This window comes from Sapajus apella, unplaced genomic scaffold, assembly GCF_009761245.1.
Source record: "Sapajus apella isolate SASKATOON/1434 unplaced genomic scaffold, GSC_monkey_1.0 scaffold181, whole genome shotgun sequence".
NCBI lineage: Eukaryota > Metazoa > Chordata > Mammalia > Primates > Cebidae > Sapajus > Sapajus apella.
The window spans coordinates 1,014,638-1,037,251 of NW_022437121.1; the positions used below are offsets into that span (position 1 = coordinate 1,014,638).

The 22,614-nt window shown below is 61.9% G+C and overlaps 1 protein-coding gene and 1 pseudogene across 1 annotated transcript; one reads left to right on the forward strand and one right to left on the reverse strand.

Moving 5' to 3' along the window:
- Positions 1 to 9,445: 9,445 nt before the first annotated feature.
- On the reverse strand, positions 9,446 to 17,328 carry LOC116543120 (annotated as a pseudogene).
- Positions 16,378 to 22,569, forward strand: IGF2 (insulin like growth factor 2). The gene is made up of 3 exons (XM_032268481.1): positions 16,378 to 16,744; positions 17,287 to 17,451; positions 21,978 to 22,569. The coding sequence occupies exons 2-3, from the start codon at positions 17,290 to 17,292 to the stop codon at positions 22,242 to 22,244; spliced, it is 429 nt and encodes a 142-aa protein (XP_032124372.1). The 5' UTR covers positions 16,378 to 16,744; positions 17,287 to 17,289; the 3' UTR covers positions 22,245 to 22,569.
- Positions 22,570 to 22,614: the final 45 nt, after the last annotated feature.

Here is a 22,614-nt window from a genome sequence, read left to right on the forward strand (position 1 = left end):
GCCCAGAGCTGTCACAGCCCCCATCTAGCCCCGCCCCCAGAGTGGGGGCCAAGACTGGGCAGGCGGGTGGCCGGCCGGACACTGGCCCCGGAAGAGGAGGGAGGCGGTGGCTGGGATCAGCGGCAGTCGTCCATGGGAACACCCGGCCGGCCCCACTCGCACGGGTAGAGACAGGGGCGCCCTGCTGGAGCCAAGGTATGTGAGCTTTCGAGGGGCTGCGGTGGGCCCGCTGGGAGGCTGCCCTCCAGGCGGCCATTGGACAAGCTGCTGCCCTGGCTGCCCCTGATGGTCAACAAGGCCGTGGGGATGATGGGCAGAGTGAGGCCAGGACAGGTGTTTCTTAAGCCTGGCCGGGGGGGCCAGCGCTCTGTGGGGAGCTGTGGAGAGTGGTGTCCAGGGACCCTGGGGCTGTCCCAGCCTTCCGAGACTTATAGGGCAGCTGATGCTGGCTGGTGCTGAGGGCCATGGAGTGTCCTCTGACGGCCAAATCTTCTGTGACTCTGTTCTGGGGGACCTCTGGCCCAGGGCCTCAGGGGAGGGCAAGGCTGCCACCCAAAAGACTCAGCCATGGCTTGTGGTGCCTTCAGCTGCCCTGGGCCAGAGCTGGGGCCACCTCTCACCTTGCTAAGACCCGGGACTCTGGCCCCCAGGCCTGGCTTCTCAGCCCCTTGACCCCCCACCACTGTGTCCTGGAAAAGATGGACACGGGAGGCCAAAGTGAGGACAAGGGACAGTCCCTCTATCTCCCCAGCCCCAGTGAGAAGTGCTGTCAAGGTGACCCAGGTGCAGGGCAGCATCAGACCCAGTCTCCTGTCGGGCACCACCTTGGGCACTGGCCCCCAGACGCCCTGGCTGGGGAGTGTGGATGCTCCCAGAGCTCCCAGGTCACCCCATGTGAGCCAGGCCCACGGAGCTTGGCTACTGCCTGTGCTCCGCCCCTTCTGGGAAGCTGCAGGACAGACACCTCCAGTGTCCAGAGATCCGCCTGGCCTTGGAACCTGGGCTCCACATGCGCATGGGGCTGGCAGGGGCACTCTGCTGCCTCCAGCCCCACCCCTCACCCTGGCGTTGGGTCCATCTAACTGCTGCCCAGTCACAATGCAGCTTCCCTCCAAGGCCCCCCAAACCTGCCAGACCCCCTTGAAACCTCTGCCTATGCCTGGAGGAACTAGGGCAGCCCGCATGCAGCCTTCTGTCTGAGCATCCTGCCTTCACATGTGCTGCACAGGGAGGAAGCTCTTATACCCCGGAGCCAGGCACGTGGCACATTTCCCCACCCACCCAGGCACCCACCGTGGCTGCCTCCAGGCTGGCTTCCTGGATTGCGTCTGCCCCTGGCATGGATAATTGGCATCTTCGCCTGGCATTGGGACAGTGTTTGCCTTCTCCTGCCTGTCGGCAGCAAATATTTGCTGTCCTCCCCGTCTCCAGGCCTGAGCAGACCCTGGGGCGATGAGAGTGGACTAAGGGATGCTGAGGGTAACCCCCCGCCCTCCAGGGCCTGGTGCCCATCAGGGATCCGGCCCCCGGGTAAGAAAGTGAGGCCAGGGCAGGTGGTTCTTAAGCCTGAGTTTCTGGGAAAGCTAGCCCTGGGCAGAACTTGGGCCGAATGCTGGCCGGCGTCTGTCTCCAGCCAGGCCGTGAGCGGAGGGGATGGGGGGGGCCTGCTCCAGGACCTGCTGTCTCCAGCCAGGCCGTGAGCGGAGGGGATGGGGGGGGGCCTGCTGTCTCCAGGGCCTGGCCAGCACAGGTCGCTTTTTTCACACCTAGCCATGTGGCCGGGAGCTGCCATTCACAGGTTTGACCAGCAGATGGCACCAGAGCCTCACTTTTGATGCACCCGGGCCGCGGCTCCAGGCTCCGGCGCTGCCCAGGGTGTGAGCAGCTGCGCCCCGCCCCTGCTGGGCACTCCCGGGGGCTGTGGGGGCTGTGGGGGGCCCTGCCCGGCTGGCCAACCAGGACCCTGAAGAGCGTGGGGCTTAAGAATGAGAGGAGGCATCTGACGATGCTGAGGGGTGTTCGCAGAGGCCCCTGGCCTGCTCAGGTCCAGTGTCAGCCCCCAAGTCAAGCCCAGACCAGCCTCTCACTGACCTGGGTTTCTCCGAGGCCCCGGACACATGTCCTGAGTCGCCAATATTCTGAGAAAGCCTCTGGCTAGACTCTGAGCCCCACCTGCAGGCCCCTAGAGTCACAGAGCACCGGGGGGAGAAGACTCCAGGGAGACTGTCCCGTCCTAGGCACGGCTCAGCCAGCTGTGGCTGGAAGTGGACCCGGCTGTGGCCTTTGCTGAAGGTCCCCAGGTCCCCTGGGGGCGACTGAGGCTGGAGGCCAGCGGTGGTGGGGAGGGGGTTCCGTCCCTCAGCCACTCAAGCCGGAAGGAAGGTCAAGTCCTGGTTCCCATGTGAGGAAGGGGCTTCAGGGGCTGGGACCTGGGGCCAAAGACGGCCTGGAGCTGGGGTCCGGGCAGCCCGGGGTCAGCGCGTTCCCACGGCCCCCTCCGCCAGAGCCTTGCGGAGAGGGAGGTCCACTCTGGAAAGAATGTTTGGGGGCAGGGGTAGACGGTGGACCGGTCTGGGAACGCGGAGATGACACGCTGGGGTGCCGCCTCCGCACCCTGCGCCCTTCCTCCCACTGTTGTTTCTGGCCTCGGCCTCAGGAACAGCAAGGCAGATTCCTTCGAAAGTGGGGCCGGCTGGAGGTGGCCTCCCCATCGTCCCTCTCATGGCTGTGCTGGCGCCAAGCTCCCCGCTGGCCTCCCGCCCGCTCCTCTGCGTCCTCAGCTCACTCCCCTGCACCCAGGTGGCCCCAGGCCCCACCCCACCTCGCTTGGACTCCCCACTTCCTGCCCATCTGCTGCTGGTGGGAGACCCTGTCCTTGACCCCAGGGACCGTGGAGGCAGCCTCCAGGCCTCCCAGCATCCCTGAGGCTGCCCCTAGAAAATGGCGTGGGGCCATAGCCAAAGGTCAACCCACAGTCCCCACTCTCTAAGACAGGGTGACAGGGATCTCAGGGTGCCCATGGGCTGAGGATGAATCAGAGTCAGCGTCCCTCAGGCTGAGGGTAAGTTGTGGGGCCTGCCAGGCTCTCCTCACCCAGGGAGGCTGAGAATGTCTAGGCCCAGGTGGCTGTGACCCCTGGACAGTGTCGCAGGGCTGCTGGGGGCAGAGCCAGAACCGGCCCTCCACTTGCCAGGCATGGAACCAGCCTGGAGGCCGCCCAGCCCTGAGGGTCTGCAGGCCTGTGGGCTTTGGGGAGGCCCCCCCAGGCTCTGTGCGGCACAGGCTGCTGAGTCATCAGACCCTCAGAGGCTCTGCGGCCCCACGGTCCGCCCAGGCCTCTCTCTGACCCCCTTCCCGGCCCATCTGTGTTTTTGGAAAACAGAGCCAGAGCCCCCTGCGGCCCTGCCAGCTTGCGGCTGCTCACACAGGGACTCAAAGCGCACTATTCTGTTTTCAAAGTCCACCTTCACGTCAAAGCTGGGTCCCACCCCAGTCCAGCCTCCACAGGGCCACCACCTGCCCCTGCCCACAGCCAGGCCGGCTGCTGTCCAGCTTTGGAGGGACCTTGAGCATCCCCTGACCCTCTCTAGGGCTCAGGGTCCCTGGCATGGGCCCGTTACACACAGGTGGCTCAGTGGGTAAGGGGGCCGGGGCCAGAAGGAGATCCTGGGGATCCCACGGGGAGGCACTGAGGCACCCAAACCCCAACTCTGGCGGTGGCTGCTTGTTCTTCCATGGGGCCCTCTTAGCCCTGACCTCCAAGGTGCAAGGAGATGGTTTAGGGGCAGGGGTGAGTGGAAGGGGGCCTTCTTCCCTTGCCACCTGGGAGGCAGGCCCAGGGCTGCTGCTCCATGGCTGCTCCCCAACCTAGGCCCAGCTGTGGGGAAGGAGGGAGCAGGAGACTGGGCTCCAGGCAGGGGCGAGAGTTGCCTGAGAACTAGTGGAGAGGGTGAGGGCTGGGGCACCCACCCCAGGTCCAACTGCACCACCAGAGCTGAGAACAGAGGACGCAGGAGCCAGCAGGCTGGGAGGCTTCCTGAAGGAGGTGTCCCCGGCCCCTGCCAGCGTTGCAGCCTTGAGCATGAGTCCACACTGGGCTCCCACTCCCAGGGGCACAGACCCAGCCCAGCACTGCCCATGCTGCCCTCACAGAGACCCATACAGAGGTCACCCCTGGGTCCTTCCCCCTGGCTGGGCATGGGCTGGCCCTGGCAATAAAGAAGGGATAGCTGTGGTCTCCAGGTCTGCAATAGGCTGTGATCTGTGGGTGCCGAGAAGCCACAGGCCCTCAGCATCCAAGGGGCAGTGAGTGTCCACCTGGACCAGTGTGGGACTGAAGGGTGAGAGTTGGCAGGCGGGGCTGAAGTCCTGGCTCTTCTGCTAGTCGCTGTGTGGCCTTGGGAAAGTCACTTAGCATCACTGGGCCTTAGTTTCCTCATCTGTCAGAAGGGAACCAAAGGAGACCCTGCCTGCCTCGGCTGCTGGGTGGCGTCTGAGCAGCAGGCCATCAGGCAGCTGTGCCTCTGGCCTCAGTCTCCCCATGAGCTGCTTTCTGTGCCTGGGCCTTCATCTCATGGGGCCAGCCCCATGGGTGTGGTTCAGGTCTGGGCGCTACAGGGGAGGGGGAGCCGACGTGTCCTCCTTGGGAACTGGCAGTCCCCATGGCTACCCGGCATGCCCAGGGCATGCGGAAGGGACCTGGAAGGGAGGAGGAGCAGCTCCCTGAGGGAGGAGCCTGGCACTGGCGTACAGAGGCCTCCGCACATCTTGGAGTAAAACAAGCAGGAGAGACTCTGGGGTGCCTGAACACCCAGGTGCAATCCGTAGCCCTGAGGCCCGTCACAGGGAAGGGGTCTCTGAGCTCTTTCAACCCCCAGCTCAGCATCCAGGGAAGCCTGGGGCAGGGAGAAGTGCCCGCTGCAGCTGTACCATCTGAGCTCCGAACAAAGGAGGCAGACGTTAGCAGGGAGTGGGGAAGGGGAGGCTTCCTGGAGGAGGTGTCTCCTGCCTTGACAGCACTACAGCCTTGAGGATGGGTCCACACTGGGTCCCCGCTGCCAAGGACGCAGATCCAGCCCAGGGCTGAAATCTGTGCCCCTGGAGCCTCCCTTCTCCCCATGGGCCACAGGCTCCAAAAACCCCCGAGGCCTCCCAGGCAGGAAGTTTTACTGGAGTAGGTGGAGGAGTCTTTGCAGAGAGCTCTCCCGGGCTGCTCAGGCGTCCTGCAGAGTTGCTGAGCAGCTAGGCAGTTTCCATATGACACCTAAAAAGGTTTCAGCACCCATGGGCAGGGAGGCGGGGGCAAATATCACTCTGCGTCCGGGGGTGGATAAAACTGAATGTTTATTAACATTGATTTTTGCCAGAGGTGGCCACCCAGACCCATCCGCCATAGTCGTGAGGTTGGAAGGGAGAGGGGACATGAACTGGTTTGCCCAAGTCGTTGGCAGAGGGGAGCTGTGAACTGTGTAAGCCCCCAGGCCCCTCCTGCCCATCCGTCCTCCAAGCACAGATGTGTGAGTGGCACAGAGCGGGACCCTCCCTGCCAGCCCTTCTGGCTGTGGCCCTACAGCCTTTGAGAGAGGCCTCACTTCCAACCAGACTGCCCCCACAGAGGCAGCCTGGCCCTCCATTGCCTGAGGGTGCAGGGCTCTGGAGCCACAGTCCGGTGTTTTCGGGACAGGGCTGTGGGTTACTTTCTCCTTTTCTCTCAATTCCCGAGGTTTGGTAAAGCGACCCTGTAGCTATCAATTGGCAATATCGATTTATTGGAAAGCAAGATGCTTTCTGGAGCTGTGACTGCAGCTCTCACAAGTGGCCACCAGGTGTCAGGCTCGGTCCAAATTCGTAACTCTCCGCTTTCCAGGTGGAGCGGGGTGGGGCTGCGAGGCGGGTTAAGAAGGAAATTCAGCCCATCTGGGTTCGTCGTGGGGACGCTGCCTCTGAATGAACTGGGGTGCTCACCAGGCCACAGCCCCCCGGGTAGGAGACACCCAAAGGGAGGAATTCCCTCCGTGCCCCTGCCAGTTCTGCAACGCCCGGACAGAAGCAGATAAGAGCCCCGGATCCAAGCACAAAGGTGTAGAACCCGTGACACCCCCCCACACAGTGCAGAGGGAGCTCTCCTCTGTGGGAAGTGTCCTAACTTACCCCCAGAGTCCCCCTCCCAGAGTGCCGCCACGTGCAGCGCCCGAGACCTTTGGGTTACGCCGCTGTAATTCTAGAAATGGCCGCCAGGTGTCAGCATAAGGCCACTTAAGAGGGTAAATGGCCAAAGCGTGCTGTAGCAGATTTCGGGGGGTTTCCAAGACCCTCACTCATCAACAAGGATCCAACAGGTCCTTAAGGCGGGCTGATCCTCTCCCAGGCCTAAGAGGCAGTGGCTCAGGGAGGTTTTGGCCGTGTTGTGTCCCTCACCCCTGCACCCCAGTTTTTGGCCGTGTTGTGTCCCTCACCCCTGCACCCCAGTTTTTGGCCGTGTTGTGTCCCTCACCCCTGCACCCCAGTTTTTGGCCGTGTTGTGTCCCTGTCACCTGTCTTCATAAGGCATGTGTCCCTCGCACCCCTGCAGGGAAAATCCATGGAGCATAGTGCTGTGGGGTCACGCCCCTCACACCCTAACTCACGGACCCCCAATGCCTCTGGTCCTGCCTCGGTGGCACCATGGCGTAGCTGCTCCCTGGGGGCCCTTTCTGTCCTGACCCCGTCTCCCTGCTCTCCTTCTCCTGCTTACACACCCTGGGTTCCAAGAGCCTAATGGGAGCAAGCCCGGATCTCGATGAAATCAGGCCTGGAGCGAGCTCCTCCCTTGCAGTTCAGGGCACAGTTTGGATGCAAGACACCATTTTGGGCCCGGGAGGCTCCGGGCTCCAGGAGTCTGACCCGTGGGCTGCTCCCACCTTAGCCCCTTTGCTGCCGCCTCGTCCGCCTGGGGACCCTCCACCTGGGGGGGTCTCCCTGGAATCAGTTCATCTGGCTTGGGGTCAGCCCTTCACTCTCTCCAGGTCCATCTGCAGTTTCGAAAGTCCCAGACAAGTGTCCCCAGAGGGCTCTGGCAGTGGCTCTTGGCACCATTTTGGCATCTTTCGGCAGACGCTGGGCCCGACACCGCACCTGCGGCAGAGCCCCTAAGCGATAGCTAGAGCCCGCAGGAGCGGGGGCTGCTCTTGGCCCACACCCTGCGTCTTTGCTTGTTCCTTCCCTGAGCCTTCGTTGTGCGCCTGCCCTTCTGCAGGCCTGAGGAGGGGGTGTCAAATCCCCAGTGAGGCTTGGCCTCATCCAGAGGGTGAATCTGAGCGCCCCGTGAGCTGCTGCCGCTCTGAGTCTGCTTTACCTGCAAAGACTGTGAATCCGTTCAGTGCTCTGGACCTCCCCACCCAAAAGCCGAGCAAAACATCCCATTCGCCCTCCTCCCAGGGGAGGGGGCATGGATCCGGGGCTTCTACATCTTCTTTGAGACACCCCCCGACACACAGCAGATGCGAATCTTCCTCGAGGCTAATGCTCTTCCCTGCTGTAATCCTTGCTATCCCCACGAGATGTCCTATTCCTCCCGCTAATGAAAGGATTTAAGATGAGGGCTTGAAAGAAAAAGGGAGAGGGGACAGTCCCATCTCACACGGCTAGGGTGCTAAGCACACAGAAGCGGCTGGGGTGCAGGGGCGCCGGGAGGGTGGGGCTTGGGAAGCCCACATCTCTGCCTCTTCCTCAGTCTGGTTTTATGCCTGGTCTTCCTGCAGCCTTGCAGAAGAGGTTAGAAATGAGCAGTGTGATTTAGTCCAATCTGGTGGGTGCTTCTATGTGAACCCTTGCCTAGCTGTCGCCAGCTTGGAGTCTACGCTTTAACTGGAAGGGCCGTGAACCTGCCCAGTCACCCTACCCAGGGAAGCCTGCGAGTGTCACCTGCAGCAGTGCCATCAGAGCTTAGTGCCACACCCAGCATGTACCAGGGCAGGTCACATTGACCCCTGGAGCGGGAAACCCCCAGCTGAGCCCTTGCCCATGGAAGACGGAAGGGTGTGGCTGCGCAGTACATCGCTCTACCGAGGGCACCTACAGTCCCATTTTTCTGCTCATTCTTGAACCCCTGCGTTTTTCCCCTTAACCCCCCATTTTACTAGTGCCACACCCACCAACATTCCAGGGTAACTGGAATGTTCCAAGTAACTGCAAGTGTCACGCTGAGTAAAGCTACACTCACTCCCCACCACCCCGCATAGCCCCCACCTCCCAGCTGGCAGGAACTTCTGGCTTATGCCCGCAGCCACAGGTGCCTTTCTGCCAGGTCAGGGGTGGGCCAAACCTCCATCCCCTAATGCACCACGTCCTGCTGCTGGAGAGTGCCACAGCCAGCTGCCCCAGCACTACCAAGTTGGCACAAGGCTCCCCAAATTTGGAGGGGCTCAGGGAAAGGAGTGGAGGGGATGAGGAGGTGAGGGGCAACTCCATCATTTCCGCTGATGAGCAGGTGCCGTGCTCAGCGGAGGTGAGGCCACCCGTCTCCAGGGGCCAGATTCACATGCTCACTCTAAAAGTGCCCTTCATCTCTCCAGCCTCGGCCTTGTCCCCCTCCTCCTCCTCCACGTCAACCAGGCTGGAGGGTCTGGATGCCAACCCCCTGCTTTGGCAGCAACTGCTAATATTGGCCAGGCCAGCAGAGCTCCGTCCCGGCAGCTTCGGCAGAGAGCCCTGGGCACCAGTGACTCCCGGTCCTCTTTACCCACTGTCCAGGAGCTGCGGGGACCGAGCAGCGGCTAGAGTCAGGTGACTGGGCTGCCATCCCTTGAGTGTGGGAGGAAAGCTGCATTTTGAGTGTTCGGGTATGGGTGGGCTGGGAGCGTGGGGCCGCTGCCAGGACCCTGGTTTCTGAAGGAGGGGGAACCTCTGCTGTTGGGGGGGCCCGGCCAAGCTTCCCGAATGCAGCCTCGACTGCAGGGAGCTGGAAAGGCCGTTGGGGAGGGGTTCTTCTACAGGGCAAGGAAAATAGGTTTCCTTTACTAACTCACCAAGTGAAATGGGAGGGGTGGGGAGGAGGGTCGGAGGCTCTTCCCAGCAGGAGTACACAGCTGTTTTCGCAAGTGTGAAGGAAGGGTTGTTCTGTGAGCAAAGTTTCCTCCCGCTGCACCCCCCACCCCATTCCCAGAGACAAACAGGAGACTTTGCAGAGAACCAGGGGTCGGGAATCTGGCGCAGGTATTTTATTTATACATATATATATATATACACACACACACACCACTGTAAGAGCAAAGCTTCTCTCCCGCCTCCCTATGCCCGGGCCACCAGCAAGAAGGTGGCCAGGAGACTGAGGAGGAAGGCGGGGAAGGGGCCTCAGCGCCCTCCACGTCCCCTCCAGGTTTTTACAAAGCGGAGCTTCCCCTCCTGACGGTGCCCTCCCAGCCTCCCCTGCACACAGAGGGGCCCTGGGACACGGCAGTTACCCTGGGAATGCTCATTCATGCATGAAGTTTTTCTCTCCTGCACCCTGGACCCAGACTCCTCAATCCACCTGGGGTGGTGTTTGTGGGGAGGGGGTTCCTTTCCCCAGGAAGCTCCACTGCCCCCTCCCTGGCTGGCCCTGTCCTTCGGATTTTGCCCGAGGCCCCCTCCTTGTCTCCTTCCAAGGTGGGAGTGTTTGGGGGTGGAGGAGGAGGCTTTCGTATTCTGGGCTGTGGCCCCTCAGGGCGGGTCCTTCGTGTGTAGCCCTCCACCCCCAGTGCCAGGCAGAAGCCCACCCTGGCCCAGGAAGGGGGCAGCTTGTCCAGCAGAAAGGTCTCCGGCCTCTCCATCAGCACCGGAAAGCTTTTCCTAGGCAAACTTCTCACCTCTTCCTCCCTTCCTTGTACTCTGAAAAAGGGAGCTGTGGGCAGGGGAGGGGCTGGAGGGGAGCTGCTGCCCCAGTCCTGACCAGGTGACCCGCAGGCAGCCAGGGGAGGGGGATGGGACAGGCTCTGGCTCGGTTCTTACGGGGGCTTTGCTCTGAAAAGAGATCATCTCACGAACATCCTCCTGCTTTCCCCAGGCGGAAGAGTTGCCACGGAGCTCGAGCGGGAGGAAGTGGATTGCAGCCCTCAGCCCCGGGGCTCCGAACCACTGCCAGCCCAGCCCGTGCGCAGCCTGCCCCACAGCCTGAGCCTGAGCAGGTCAGAGAGTCCAGTCCTGAGGTGACCTGCTGTGGCCTGTGACCCAGACGACCCCAGCACTCCCAGAACTCCCAGCCCCAACCCCAGAGAGGTGAGTGTCTCAGGCACCCTGAGGCGTGGCAGAGAAGGCCGAGGGCTCTGCAGGAGTCTTCGAACTGGTATCTCCCCCTTTTAGAAGCAGCTGCGGCTCAGAGAGACTGGGGGAGGGTTCAGAGTCACACAGCTGCGATCCGATCTGGAGTTCCAGGTGCTTCTCCCTAGGGGCCAGACCAGGTGTGGGCAGAGCAGGTTCCAGCTCCGAGGTCCTGGAGGGGAGCTCCTGGGAGAGGAAGAAAGGCAGAGAAGGGGAGAGGGGTAGGGAGGAAAAGGTAGGGGGGCAGAGAGTGGGTAGAAGAGGAAAAAGGGCAAATGTATCATTTGGAAGAATCTGGAAACCCAAGGAAAGCTGCGCTCTGCTGGGGGCTGTAAGGCCCCCAGGTTCTGTCTGCCCCAGGCTGCTGGCTGTGGGGTCTTGCACCCATGGCCTGACCTTTCTGTGTTTGTCCCTGTTTGTCAAAGTGGGTGACAGTCTCAGGCCTCCTGGCTGTTCAGAATTGAGGCAATGATGAGAGACCTTCTGAGCGCAGCAAAGAGCCCTGGGGGCTGCGGGGCAGGACCCCACTGTGCTCAGGGGCCAACGGGGCTTCCTGTGCGTGAGGGGGGTGGTGGCTACAAAGGCCCAGCCAGTGGCCTCACCTCAGCCGGAGGGAGCTCTGTGGTGTGGTGGCACCCCTTCACTCGTCAGGCACTGGGGTGATGGGGAGGCTCTGGGACTTGTGGAGCATTGGAGGTGAGGGCATATGGCTTGGAGTCCCCGCACGTGCCCATGACAGGGGCTGCAGGGGGGGCCCCAGCAGAACTCTTCAGGCGGGTTTGCGTGTCCCAGATAGAAGCCAGAAGTGTTCTTTCAAAGGTGTCTTTAGCTTGCTCAGACACTCGATAAAATGGTACCAGAGTGGCGGCGTCTCGGTCCTCTGCAGTGTGCACCGGCTAACCCTCCCCCGGGACCCTCTCCCCAGCACCCCAACCTGGACCCACATCCCCTGCATACTTTCGGCTTTGGGTGGACTGATCAGCCTTTGGTGGTCTGTGCCGTCTGGTGTGAAGGGTTCCAGTTCGGATCCTCAGTCCCTGACTCCCCAGGCCGCTGGGCTGAGGCCGCCTGGCGTGGTGTGACTGCGTTCTTCACAGCGAGGGGGTCCGGGCAAGTCAGCTCCTCGTCTTCGTCGCCCTGCAGGGGTGAGGGAGGGGCGCTCTGGGGACCCTTGGAGAAAGGAACTGGGTGTGTAAAATGCTGGGCTCCGTCCCAGGGACGGGGAAGCGGTTAGCTCAGAGCCGGGAGGACACGGAATGAGAAAGGCCCACTGCAGAGCCGGCCGGCGAGGGGATGCCGGGCGTCACAGGCCAGGCTCTGCGGGGTGAGCCTGAGTTCTCGAGAGGATGTTCATTCTCTGTGGAACTTGGGTTTGCCAGCAGAGAGGAGACCAGCACTGCCCTGGTGAGGCAGTGGGCCAGGGCCTGGGAGGGTGCTGACTGGGGCTTCCTGCTGGCCACGCTCTGGGCGGGAGGAGACCCCGGCCCCCTCAAAACACCCTTGGATTGCTGGCAGGACCCTTCCTACCTTGGGGGACAGGAAGCAAGAGGGAAGAAGCAGGCCTTGGGGAAGAACTGGGCGCTGGTCTTGGCCAGGCGCAGGCGGTGTGCTTTTTGAGCCCCAGGGTGACCTGGATCTGCCCCAGCCTCCAGCCTGCCGTGGTCAAACTTTTGACTAAATAAGGAGAGCACTCAGCAGGCAGCCCCACGGGGGAGGGGAGGCATGCAGGCCCCCCCACACTCCCCCACCTGTCCCTCTCTCTCTACAGGGCCACCAAACTCTCTGTAGGCACCCCAAGGTCACCTCAGCCTTCTTCCTACCTCAGAAAGTCCAAGCATGAGTGGCGGCTCCTTGGGGGCAGACAGAACAAGGGGAAGGGAGCCCCAAATGGGTCACTGATTAATTGTCCCCAGGTACCCCCAAGAGGGAGAGAGCCCACAACTCAGAACAGGGGCTCTCCCACAGTGCCCCACCTGTCCCCAGCCTGGGAAGCAGGCCTAGAGGGGAAGAGGAGGGGAGCCCCAGGCTGGCCTTGGGAGCCCTGGGTTTGTCCCTGACAGAGAGCCTTGGTGACCTAGACTGTCCTCCCAGAGATGGGGTTCACAGACAGGCGTTTTTCAAAGGCTCCTCACCCCCAAATTCTTCACAAGTCACCCTGGAGAGGGAAACCCCAACACACCCGGGAATCTCTGCTGGAGGCTCCCCCGCCAGCCATAGCTACCGGCACAGCCTGAGAGGCCAGAGAGCGGGGGAGCGGGGCCAGATGTTCTTGGAATGGGACACGGGGGTGATGGATGCAGAGTGGAATTTGAAGGGGGACGTTCCCATGTGTCTTGTGCTCTGGGTGGAAAATGGGCTGTTTTTCATGGTGGGGTGGGGCCTCTCCCTGTCTTGCCAAGCTCATGTGAAAGAGGTGCCTGACCCTGCCCACGTCCCCACACTGTCTAGGGCCATTAACTTCCGCCTCCCCAGTGTCTGGCTTTGAGATGTCCCCCTTCTAGTGGAATCCTTCTATGGGGTGACAGCGGGGACATGCAATGCCCCGCTGTACCTGCCCAGGATCCTCCACCATTCTGCTGGTCCCCAGCGGCGCCCCCTCTCTGGCAGCCACCCCCCGGCCACTGCCCCAAGGCCCGACATTGCCCAACGGCAAGAGGTGACCTTGTTCCTGCCGACAGGGCCGCTGGGCGCCTGCATGCGGGTTTAATATTTGCCTTTAAGAAAGTGGACTTTCCCCAGCCTGGGTAGACAGGCTTTTCCTGAAAACTCGCTTGGAGAGAACGAAAAGAGACCCCTGGCACCCCCGGGGCGTGGCGTGCAGCCCTGCACCCCATTCTTCCCTGCGTGTTTCTCCTTTCTTCCCCACTTCCTCTCCTCTTCTGTGTTACCCAAACAAAACTGCGTTCACCCTTGTTTGGTGCTGGCGAAGGTCCGAACGGTGCGCGCAAAGCTCCAGGGCGGTCCGGGGGTGGCCGCCGGGGGTGCTCCGGGCCCCCAAGCCAAGCCCGGGACTCGCCTGCCCCCGGTGGCGGCTCGGCCGCGGCTTCGCCTAGGCTCGCAGCTCGGAGGCGCGTGGGGCGCAGCGGCAAGGGGGAGCCTGCGGACCTCCCCGGCGGGGACCGAGCGGGGAGCTGGGAGTCCCGGGAGGGCCCTGGGAGCAGTGTCCGGGCCTCCCTCGCGGCTCTTGGGTTTCTCCTCTCCACCCAGACGCCCGCTAGGCTCGGGCTGCCGCCACAAAGTCGCTCTCCGTGTAGAGAAGGCAAAGAAAAAAAGAAAAAGAAAGAAAAAACCCAGAAGAATTAAAAGCAGAATTTCAGACGGCCGCGCGCGCCAGGGCGTTCCGCGCTACCTGCCCGCGCCGCCCGCGCCGCCCGCGCTTGCGTTCCCCGGGGAGGGCGCCAGTGCTCCGCGCGCCCCAGCAAGGGTGGCTCCCCGGCCGCGCCTTCCTTCCGCCGCCCGGGAAGCTTGAGCTCAACGATTAGCCCTTGATCCTCGGGGTCCCGGTCCACGGAACAGCTTCCCTGCTTCCCCCGAACTGGGGCATTTTACTTTTTCTGGGATCCTCTAAACTTAAGCATTGCTTCCCAGGTCTTCCAGATATATTCAGCATTTCCGCGGGTCACAAGAATTTTCTTGGACATTAATTTCCGGGGACGTCAAAACACATCAGCCCGGCTGGCTTTTCCAGACTACACTATGCGGCCTGTGGCCTCAGATTTGCTTTCCCCCAGGCTCTGGACAGTTTCACACACTCCCTCCTGATCGCACGGATTTACACACCGGCAACCCGAGTTCCCTAATTTTAAAGAGGAAACCCTTGGTCTGTGGCGCTCACGCGGACCAATTTGCCTGGCTCCCCAGAATGTGGATAGTGCCTTTTCCACGCTTACGCATTGTTCCCAAACGAGTGGAACTTCCCCCCATAATTCTGAATATTAACTCCAGGTCTCCTGAGCTTACTGTCTCCCCCACATTTCCACCTCATTCCGCATCCCCCTTTCCGTTCACCTCAGCATGCCACATTTGCGTCTTCCGAGTTCCGAAAATCTATTCACACTGACCTGGGTTCCCTAAATTTTACACGTTGAATCCCAAGTCCCCCATGCCACTGAGCAGGGCTGGAAGGCCAGAACCCTCAGAGTATAAAAATCGCTCCCCGTGCTTTCCCCTAAGTCCAGGCATTACACCCAGAGCCCACTGAATCCTTTTCTGAATCACAAATGACCTGGGCTCTGATTGCCTGAGTTTCATAAAATGGAGAGCTTTCCTCAGTGATCCCAAAACCTATTCAGAATGTGCGAGGGCGAGTCGCAAAGCTTTGGAGCGTTAACCTCTACGCTATACACGGTTCCTGGCCATGAATCAGGTCCCTTAAGATGTAGACACTGCCACCCAGGTCCCTGGAGCACACTGGGCAGTTAGCAGGAGGTGCTCAAGTGTGACCTAGGATTCTCCAGGTCCCCCCAAATCACACCGGGGAGTCTCCTGGCTCCCGCTGGGCTACACCAAGCACAAAAGGACCCCTTCCTTGGACAGAGGCTTTTTTAATTTGTGTGACGCCTGGTGTTGCTAATGGCCTCAGTTCCCAAACACTCTGAGCATTTTCTCTGCATCACAACATGTTGACTATTAAACAATTCTCTGGGTCCTAGGAGCTTCATGACAAGAATCTCAGTTTTCTAAAATTCAGGCACTGGTCGGAAACCACACGGCCAGGATCACACTGGACCCTTTTCCTGGTGCCCCACACTTGGATGTGCTGGGCACTGCCCTGAGGCCCTCCAGAAACATTCAGTGTTGCCCTTGGATCACAGGAAGGCACTGGTTTCTTGAGCTCCAAACAACCCACTGAGTCATCTCAAAGTTAAGCAATATTTCCTTCAAATACACTACACCCTCCCTGTCTATCACAAAATCTGAAAATTCCTAAGTCCTAACGCCTAGAAACTCTGAATCCCCTTTCTCTAAAATGTACATATTGACCCCCCAAGTCTCCAAGGACTCTGAGCAACTTTTCTAGATCTTTAGATTCAAAAACAATTTTCCTGGAGCACCCAAATTGAGGTATTGTCTCCCAGCCTTCCAAAACAAATTGAGATTTTTTTTCCTTCACAAAACAATTGAGGTTTTTTTTGTTTTGTTTTGTTTTTGTTTGTTGTTTATTTCTTTTTGCTTTTTTTTTTTTTTTTTTTGGACACTGATTTATGAGTTTCCTTACTTTATGGTCCCTACCCTGGGTCCCCCTAAATTTAGAAAATGTTCCATGGACCCCCCCAAAGCACATTTAAGAATGTTCCTAACTACTAACCCGGTTCCCGGAAATTTAGATATCAAATCTCCACTGGGTAATTTCCATGGGTCCCAAAAGCTTGAAACGTATTTCACTGGGCTTCCCCAAATGCAGACACTGTCCAGGAAAACATACAGCATTTTTCTTGTTTACCAAAAACAAACTATGGAAATCACTTAAAAATTAACATAGAAAAAGAATACTGATTTTTTTTTGCTTGCCCCAAATGTACTGATTACACTCCAGGTTCCCCCAAAATTTAGACAGTGCTTCCTCCGTCTCTGAAGGATATTAAAACCTTTCCCTGAAGCCACGGTAATTATGAAGGTTATTTTCACCCGGATGCTGCAAGCGTCCAGGCCACTAACTTTTATTCTTAACATGTGAAAATTAATCTCAGCTTCACCCTAACACACCAAGAATGTGTTTGGATCCCCAAAATGTGTCCCTTGCTTTCATCTGCCAATTTCAGGCAATGTGCTTCTTAGGCAACCCCTACCAACTGCATATGGAGAATTTTCTTTAACTAACCTCTCCTCACAAATCGGTCTGGGATTTCGTGGGTCCTCCAAGCTAGCTGGTCCTTATTTTAGACCCCTCTCTCGATGCTCCCAATGCATGGAGCAATTTCCCTCATCCCCCAAACCTGTCATCTATTTTTTGGAGTCTCAGGTTTAGTCATTAATCACGGGTCTCAAATTAGCGGAGTCCCTGGGTTCCCCTCCTCCAGGACACCCATTCGCTAAGCCCCCAAGGCAGAGTTGCGTTTCCCAAAATTTGGGCATTGTTCCCGGCTCGCCGGCCGCCCACTACAGCTTCCCCAACCCCGCGCACAGCGGGCACTGGTTTCGGGCCTGTCTCCTACCAAGTCCCCAGAGCAACTCGGACTTGGGAAATTTCTCTCGTGTTCCCCAAACACACGTGGGTCGGCCGCGCGCCCCCAGGACGTGGGCAGGGCTTCCCCGTGTCCAGGAAAGCGACCGGGCATTGCCCCCAGTCTCCCCCAAATTTGGGCATTGTCTCCTGGTCTTCCAACGGACTGGGCGTTGCTCGCAGACACCGAGGACTGGCCCCGGGGTCTCGCTCACCTTCAGCACCGTCCACCGCCCGCCACAGAGCGTTCGATCGCCCGCTGCCTGGGCTCCTGGTGCGCCCGCGGACTCAGCCTCCAGCTTCGCGGTGAGCTCCCCGCCGCGCCGGTCCCCGCCGCCTCTGCGCCCCTGCCTGGCTCCCGCCCTCATCCGCTGCCTTCCCGCCGAGGCTGGCGCTCTCTCGGGCTGCCGCCTGGGAGGCCGGCACGGGGCGCGGAACCGGGCTGCGGACTTGCGGCTTGGCGGCCCGCTGGCTCCGGCTGGGCGCCCCGAAATCCGCACCACTTTTGTTTGCTCATTGCAAAGATCACACTTGTGGGGAAAGCTGCTGGAGGGGCCCAAAGTGGGGCGGGCGGGGCGCTGGGGCTAGGGACGCGGAGGAGAGGCGCTCCCGCCGGGCAGCAAAGTGCCTGTAGCCCGCGGGCCTAGGACTCCGCCGGGAGGCGCGCGCGGAACGCGGGCGAAGTGATTGATGGCGGAGCGAGGGGGGCGATGGGGGCTGGGGGGCGCGAGTTTCCGCTGGCGGCCCCTTCCCCTTGGCCAGGCTTAGGCGGCGGGGTGCGGGATTTGGTGCGTGGTTTTGACTTGGTAAAAATCACAGTGCTTTCTTACATCGTCCAAACTCTCCAGGAGATGGTCTCCCCAGACCCCCAAATTATCGCGGTGGCCCCCGAGACTGAACTCGCGTCTATGCCAGTCCAACGTTCTGAGGACGGGGTAACCATTATCCGGATATTTTGGGTGGGCCCCAGAGGCGAGCTGCTTAGACGCAACCCGGTGAGCTCGGCCATGCAGGTAGGATTTGATCTGTGTTTCCCGCTCTAATCTCTCTCCTCTGGCGGCCGCAGCCTCGCAGCCTAGGCGGGCTCCAAGCCTGGCCCAGATTCGGCCCAGCCCAGTTGGCCTTGCCGGTGTCCCGCACCTGGCCGGGGCTCCGGGGCTCCGGCGCGGCACCGGGGGGCGCTCGGGATCTGGCTGAGGCTTTAGGCGCCGCGTGGCCGGCTCCTCCTGCTGGGGCAGGTGGCGGATGCGCGCTCCGCCCGAGCCCAGGGGCTCCCTCCGCGGCCGCAACCAGCAGGGACCCCCGACCCAGCCCCTAACCACCTGCCTCTGCAGTCAGACGCGGCGCACTGGCGGTGTAGTCTCCTGGCGGGGCGTTGGGAGCCGGCCTGCGCCTGCCTGCCCGGAGACCCTAGCTCACGAGCACAGGCCACCCGGGCACCCTAGAAACCCGAGATGGGGCCCCCGAATTCTCTAGAACGGGCATTCAGCATGGCCTTCGTGCTCGGCGACTCCCTGCCCCCCACCCATCTTCCCCCCCGCGCCCCCCCGCCCCCGCCCCCGCCGCCCCCCCGGGGGGCCCCAGAGCCCCCGGCCCATACCCCCCCGCCCCGCGCTTGGCTCGGGTTGCGGGGGCGGGCCAAAGGCGGGGCGAGGGCTCCGCGGGCGCCCATTGGCGCGGGCGCAAGGCCAGCGGGGCTCGCGCGGGCGCTGGGCCGCGGGCTGGCGCGACTATAAGAGCCGGGCGTGGGCGCCCGCAGTTCGCCTGCTCTCCGGCGGAGCTGCGTGAGGCCCGGTTGGCCCCGGCCCCCCCTTCCGGCCGCCCCCGCCTCCCGGCCCACGCCCGCCCCGCGCTCGGCCCACCAGCGCCTCCACCGGGCAGGCGGCCCCGCGTCGACGTCGCCCGCTGCCTCGCTGCTGACTCCCGTCCCGGGCGCCGTCCGCGGGGTCGCGCTCCGCCGGGCCTGCGGATTCCCCGCCGCCTCCTCTTTATCTACCTCAACCCCCCATCCCCGCTTCGCCCGAGGAGGCGGTTCCCCCCGCAGGCAGTCCGGCTCGCAGGCCGCCGGCCGTTGCCCCCCCCCGCGCCCCCCCCCCAGCCCTCCCCCCGGCGCGCAGCCTCGGGCCGCTCCCCTTCTACGCTGCGTCCCGAGCGGCCCCGGCGCCGCCACCGCCTGTCTCCCCCCGAGGCCCGGGCTTGCGACGGCTGAGGGCTCCGTCGCCCCAAACCGAGCTGGGTGCCCGCGGCCCGGGTGCAGCCTCCACTCCGCCCCGCAGTCACCTCCGCCCCCGGCCCCTAGACGTGGCGCCCTTCCCTTGGCTTCTCTGTGCTCCCCGCGCCCCTCTTGGCATCTGGCCCCGGCCCCGCTCTTTCTCCCGCAATCTTCCCTTCGCTCCCTCCCGTCCCCCCCAGCTCCCAGCCTCAGACTCCCTCCCCGCCTCACGCCCGCCCTGTCGCCTTCGCAGAACCAAAGTGGATTAATTACACGCTTTCTGTTTCTCTCCGTGCTGTTCTCTCCCGCTGTGAGCCTGCCCGCCTCTCGCTGTCCTCTCTCCCTCTCGCCCTGTCTTCGGCCCCCCCCTTTTCACGTTCACTCTGTCTCTCCCACTATCTCTGCCCCCCTCTATCCTTGATACAACAGCTGACCTCATTTCCCGATACCTTTTCCCCCCCTAAAAGTACAACATCTGGCCCGCCCCAGCCCGAAGACAGCCCGTCCTCCCTAGACGATCAGACGAATTCCTCCCCCCCAAAAAAAGCCATCCCCCCGCTCTGCCCCGTCGCACATTCGGCCTCCGCGACTCGGCCAGAGCGGCGCTGGCAGAGGAGTGTCCGGCAGGAGGGCCAACGCCCGCTGTTCGGTTTGCGACACGCAGCAGGGAGGTGGGCGGCATTGTCGCCGGCTTCCAGGTAAGCGGCGCGCGGGCCGGGGCTGGGGCCGGGGCGGCGCGGGCTGCGCCGGACGCCTGGCCCTTCCTCCGCCTGCTCGCGGCCCGGGCCTGCGGGGTTTGGTGGGGCGGCTGAGCCCGGGGTTGTGGAGGGGGGAGGAGGAGGAGGAGGACAGGCAGCTTCGGGGCCATTCCCTGAGCGGAGTTCCCTGCGCGCTCACCCTGGCGGCGGGGCTGGGGTGGGGTGGGGGTGTCGGGAGGGGCCGAGGGAGGTGTGCACTGTCTGCAAGGGCCACTTCCTGGTCAGTCTGTGGGTGTCGGGGGTGCAGCCGAACATGTGTGATTCGTGCCTGGCGGGCCCTGGCCTCCCTCTGGGGTGCTGGGTAATGAGGAGGGGCGCGGAGGCGCAGAAGCCCACCCTGGTATGTTGACGCGGTGCCAGCAAGACCGCGAGAGGAAGACGGGGTGGGCGGGGCCGGGATGGAGAGGGGCAGAGCTGGCAGGAGACGCCACATTCGCGATATCTCCCCCCACACCCCCTCTTGCTCTGTCCGCAACGTTTCCAAAACGGAGTCCCGGGAGAGGGGGAGAGGGGGAGAGGGGCTGCTGGTCTGGGGCCAAGAAGGGCAGAGACTTCAAGCCAGAGAGGCTCCTGCCCAGTGGGCAGCGTGGAAGTTTCCATACAAGGAGGTGGGAAGACCCCCCCCCCCGTGCAGAACGGGGCTGGGGGTGCAGGATGGGGAGCCAGTGGCACTTTGCGAAGGGATGGTCCAGAGCTCGGGGGTGGGGGGTGCAGGAGAGAAGAGACTGGTTGGGAGGAGGGAGGGGGCGGGAGCAAAGCCGCGGGGGAGTGGTCAGCAGGGAGAGGGGTGGGGGGCAGGGTGGAGCCCGGGCTGGGCGGAGCCCGGCTCAGGGATAAAAGCCGAGGCACTGACCAGCCTGCAGACTGGACATTGGCTTCTCCTGTGAGAGAGACTCTTCCAGCCTCCTCCTCCTTCTCTTCCTTCTCCTCCTCCAGCCCCAGCGAGCCTCCTGCTGAGCTGTAGGTAACCAGGGCTGTGGAGTGAGGACCCCCGCTGCCATCCCACTCCAGCCTGAGACAGGGCAGCAGGGGGCACGGCCCACGTCTGGGGCTCGGGCCCTGCAGCCGCCCGCACGCCCGCCCGCCTGCTGCCTCTCCAACAGCACCACCCTTCCTTTCTCTGCCTCTGCCCCTGCCCCTACCTGGCCTCTGCTTCCTCACCTGCTCCTTCCGTTTCTTCCTTCCCTTCGGCCCCCTCCCCCGTCCAGCGCGGGGCTTTTCCTGGGTCCTCACCTGCTCCGCATCTCCGCGGGCTTCCCGTCCCAGTCCCGCTTTTCTGAGCCCGCACCCTGAGCCAGACCTCCAGGTTCAGAGTGGTGGGGTTGGCTCCGGAATCGAAGCGAGGGCTCGCGTGGCCAGCCGGTGGGGTGTGCTCTTGGAATTTGAAAGCGGGTGGCAGAGGGGGCGGCGAAGGGACTGGCTGGGGCCCAGTCAAGGAGATGATCGAGGAGGCTTTCAGACCCTCGGCAGGGCCGCCCACTGCTCTATAGAGAGGCCACGCAAAGCGATGCTTCGGCCCCACAATTTATTGCATCAGAAAGTCTCCTGGGTCTGTGGAGGGAAGGCTGGGGCTGCAGCCCTGAGGGGGCAGGAGCGGCCTGCTGTAGTGACCCCGGCCTCCCACCCCGAGGTGGTTTACCCCTGCAGCCCTGCAGCCTGTGGAGGGGGTGTGTCTGAAGATCGGCCTCTCCTTCCAGATTGCAGTCGGGGATCCTGGGGTCTGATGTCCCAGGTGGTCTGAGCTGGTCTCTCCAGCTCCCGCCAGGAGAGTTTGGTAGCACAAATGGGGAGATTTTCTGGAGGTCCCTGGCCTCAGTGCTTCAACTTGAGGTCTGGAAGGGAGGCTCTGGGCTTGCGTGTGTGTTTGGGGTGCCTCAGGCAGACTGGAGTTTGAGAACTGGGTGACTGGGAAAACAAGATCCCTAGGAGCATGGGTGTCGGGGTAGTGCTAAGCATTGGAGTCCTTGACCCAGGTCTGGCTCAGCTGCAGACTGGAAAGGTGGCAAAACCAGGGAGGGGGTGGGGCCTGCTGTGTTGAGGGGGATGGTCCTCCTGGACACCCCTGTTCAGCTGGGGGGCGGGGGGGGGGGGGGGGGAAGCGGACTGGTCCTCCTGGAGGCACAGGCTCTGTAGGGGCTGGGGCTAAGGCCTGAGAAGTGGTGATGTGCCCCTGGCTGGCCCTGCCCCTGTGGTGTCATAGCACAGAGGCCAGGTCCGGGGTCCAGCTTGGCCCCTACAGCTGTGGATGCCGCTGAGCCCCTGCAATAATGACCATGGAGATGGTCACCCCTGTCATCAAATTACTAGAGCTTCTTGCAAATCAAAGCAAGGCGGCCTTCCCGTGTGCTTCCACACGCACCGCCCTCCACGTGGCCCGTGCCCTCACCTCAGCGTCATGGCCTATGTGTTACTTTTGTAATAAAAATAATGTTTCTAGGAAATCCTTTAAATGCTTTAAATGTTCAATTGAATTTCTAGGTTGGCTGAGTGTCCCTGGTTCGGGAGGGGCGCCCCTGGCCTAGGGCTTGGCCCAGCTGCCCTGCTCATGCCGCCTCTCTCCCGCCCACAGGTACCAATGGGATTCCCAATGGGGAAGTCGATGCTGGTGCTTCTCACCTTCTTGGCCTTCGCCTCGTGCTGCATTGCTGCTTACCGCCCCAGGGAGACCTTGTGTGGCGGGGAGCTGGTGGACACCCTCCAGTTCGTCTGTGGGGACCGCGGCTTCTACTTCAGTAAGTGGTGGGGGGCTTCCTCAAACGTGCTCAGGCCCCTGGCCTCAAGCCAAGGGGAGCACACTCCAATGTCAGCGGCCCGGCCCCTTACCGTGAGACTTTGACCTTCCAGCCGAATTTCCCACACCCGCTGACTTTCCCATCACATGCTCCTGTGAAGGGTGAGCCAGAGGGGACACTCACGGGGGTTGCCCTCGGCATCAGAATTCCTGATGGGAGCCACGAGGCTCCGGCTGCCAAGGCACTGCGCCGCTAGGGCTTCAGGCTCTAAAGGAAGAGCCTGCCTTTCTTCCTGCACCTTTTGGATGTTTTGACAAGGGACGTATGTTCAATGAGTGATCAGAATTAAAATAAAGTGACTTAAAGAATTAAACCCAATAAAGCAAGAGCAGCTGGCAGGTGGCAGGGCTGAGCATGCATGCGCCTCCTGACTGTGCATGCAGCGTGTGCTGGGTGTGCATGCACCGTGGGGGG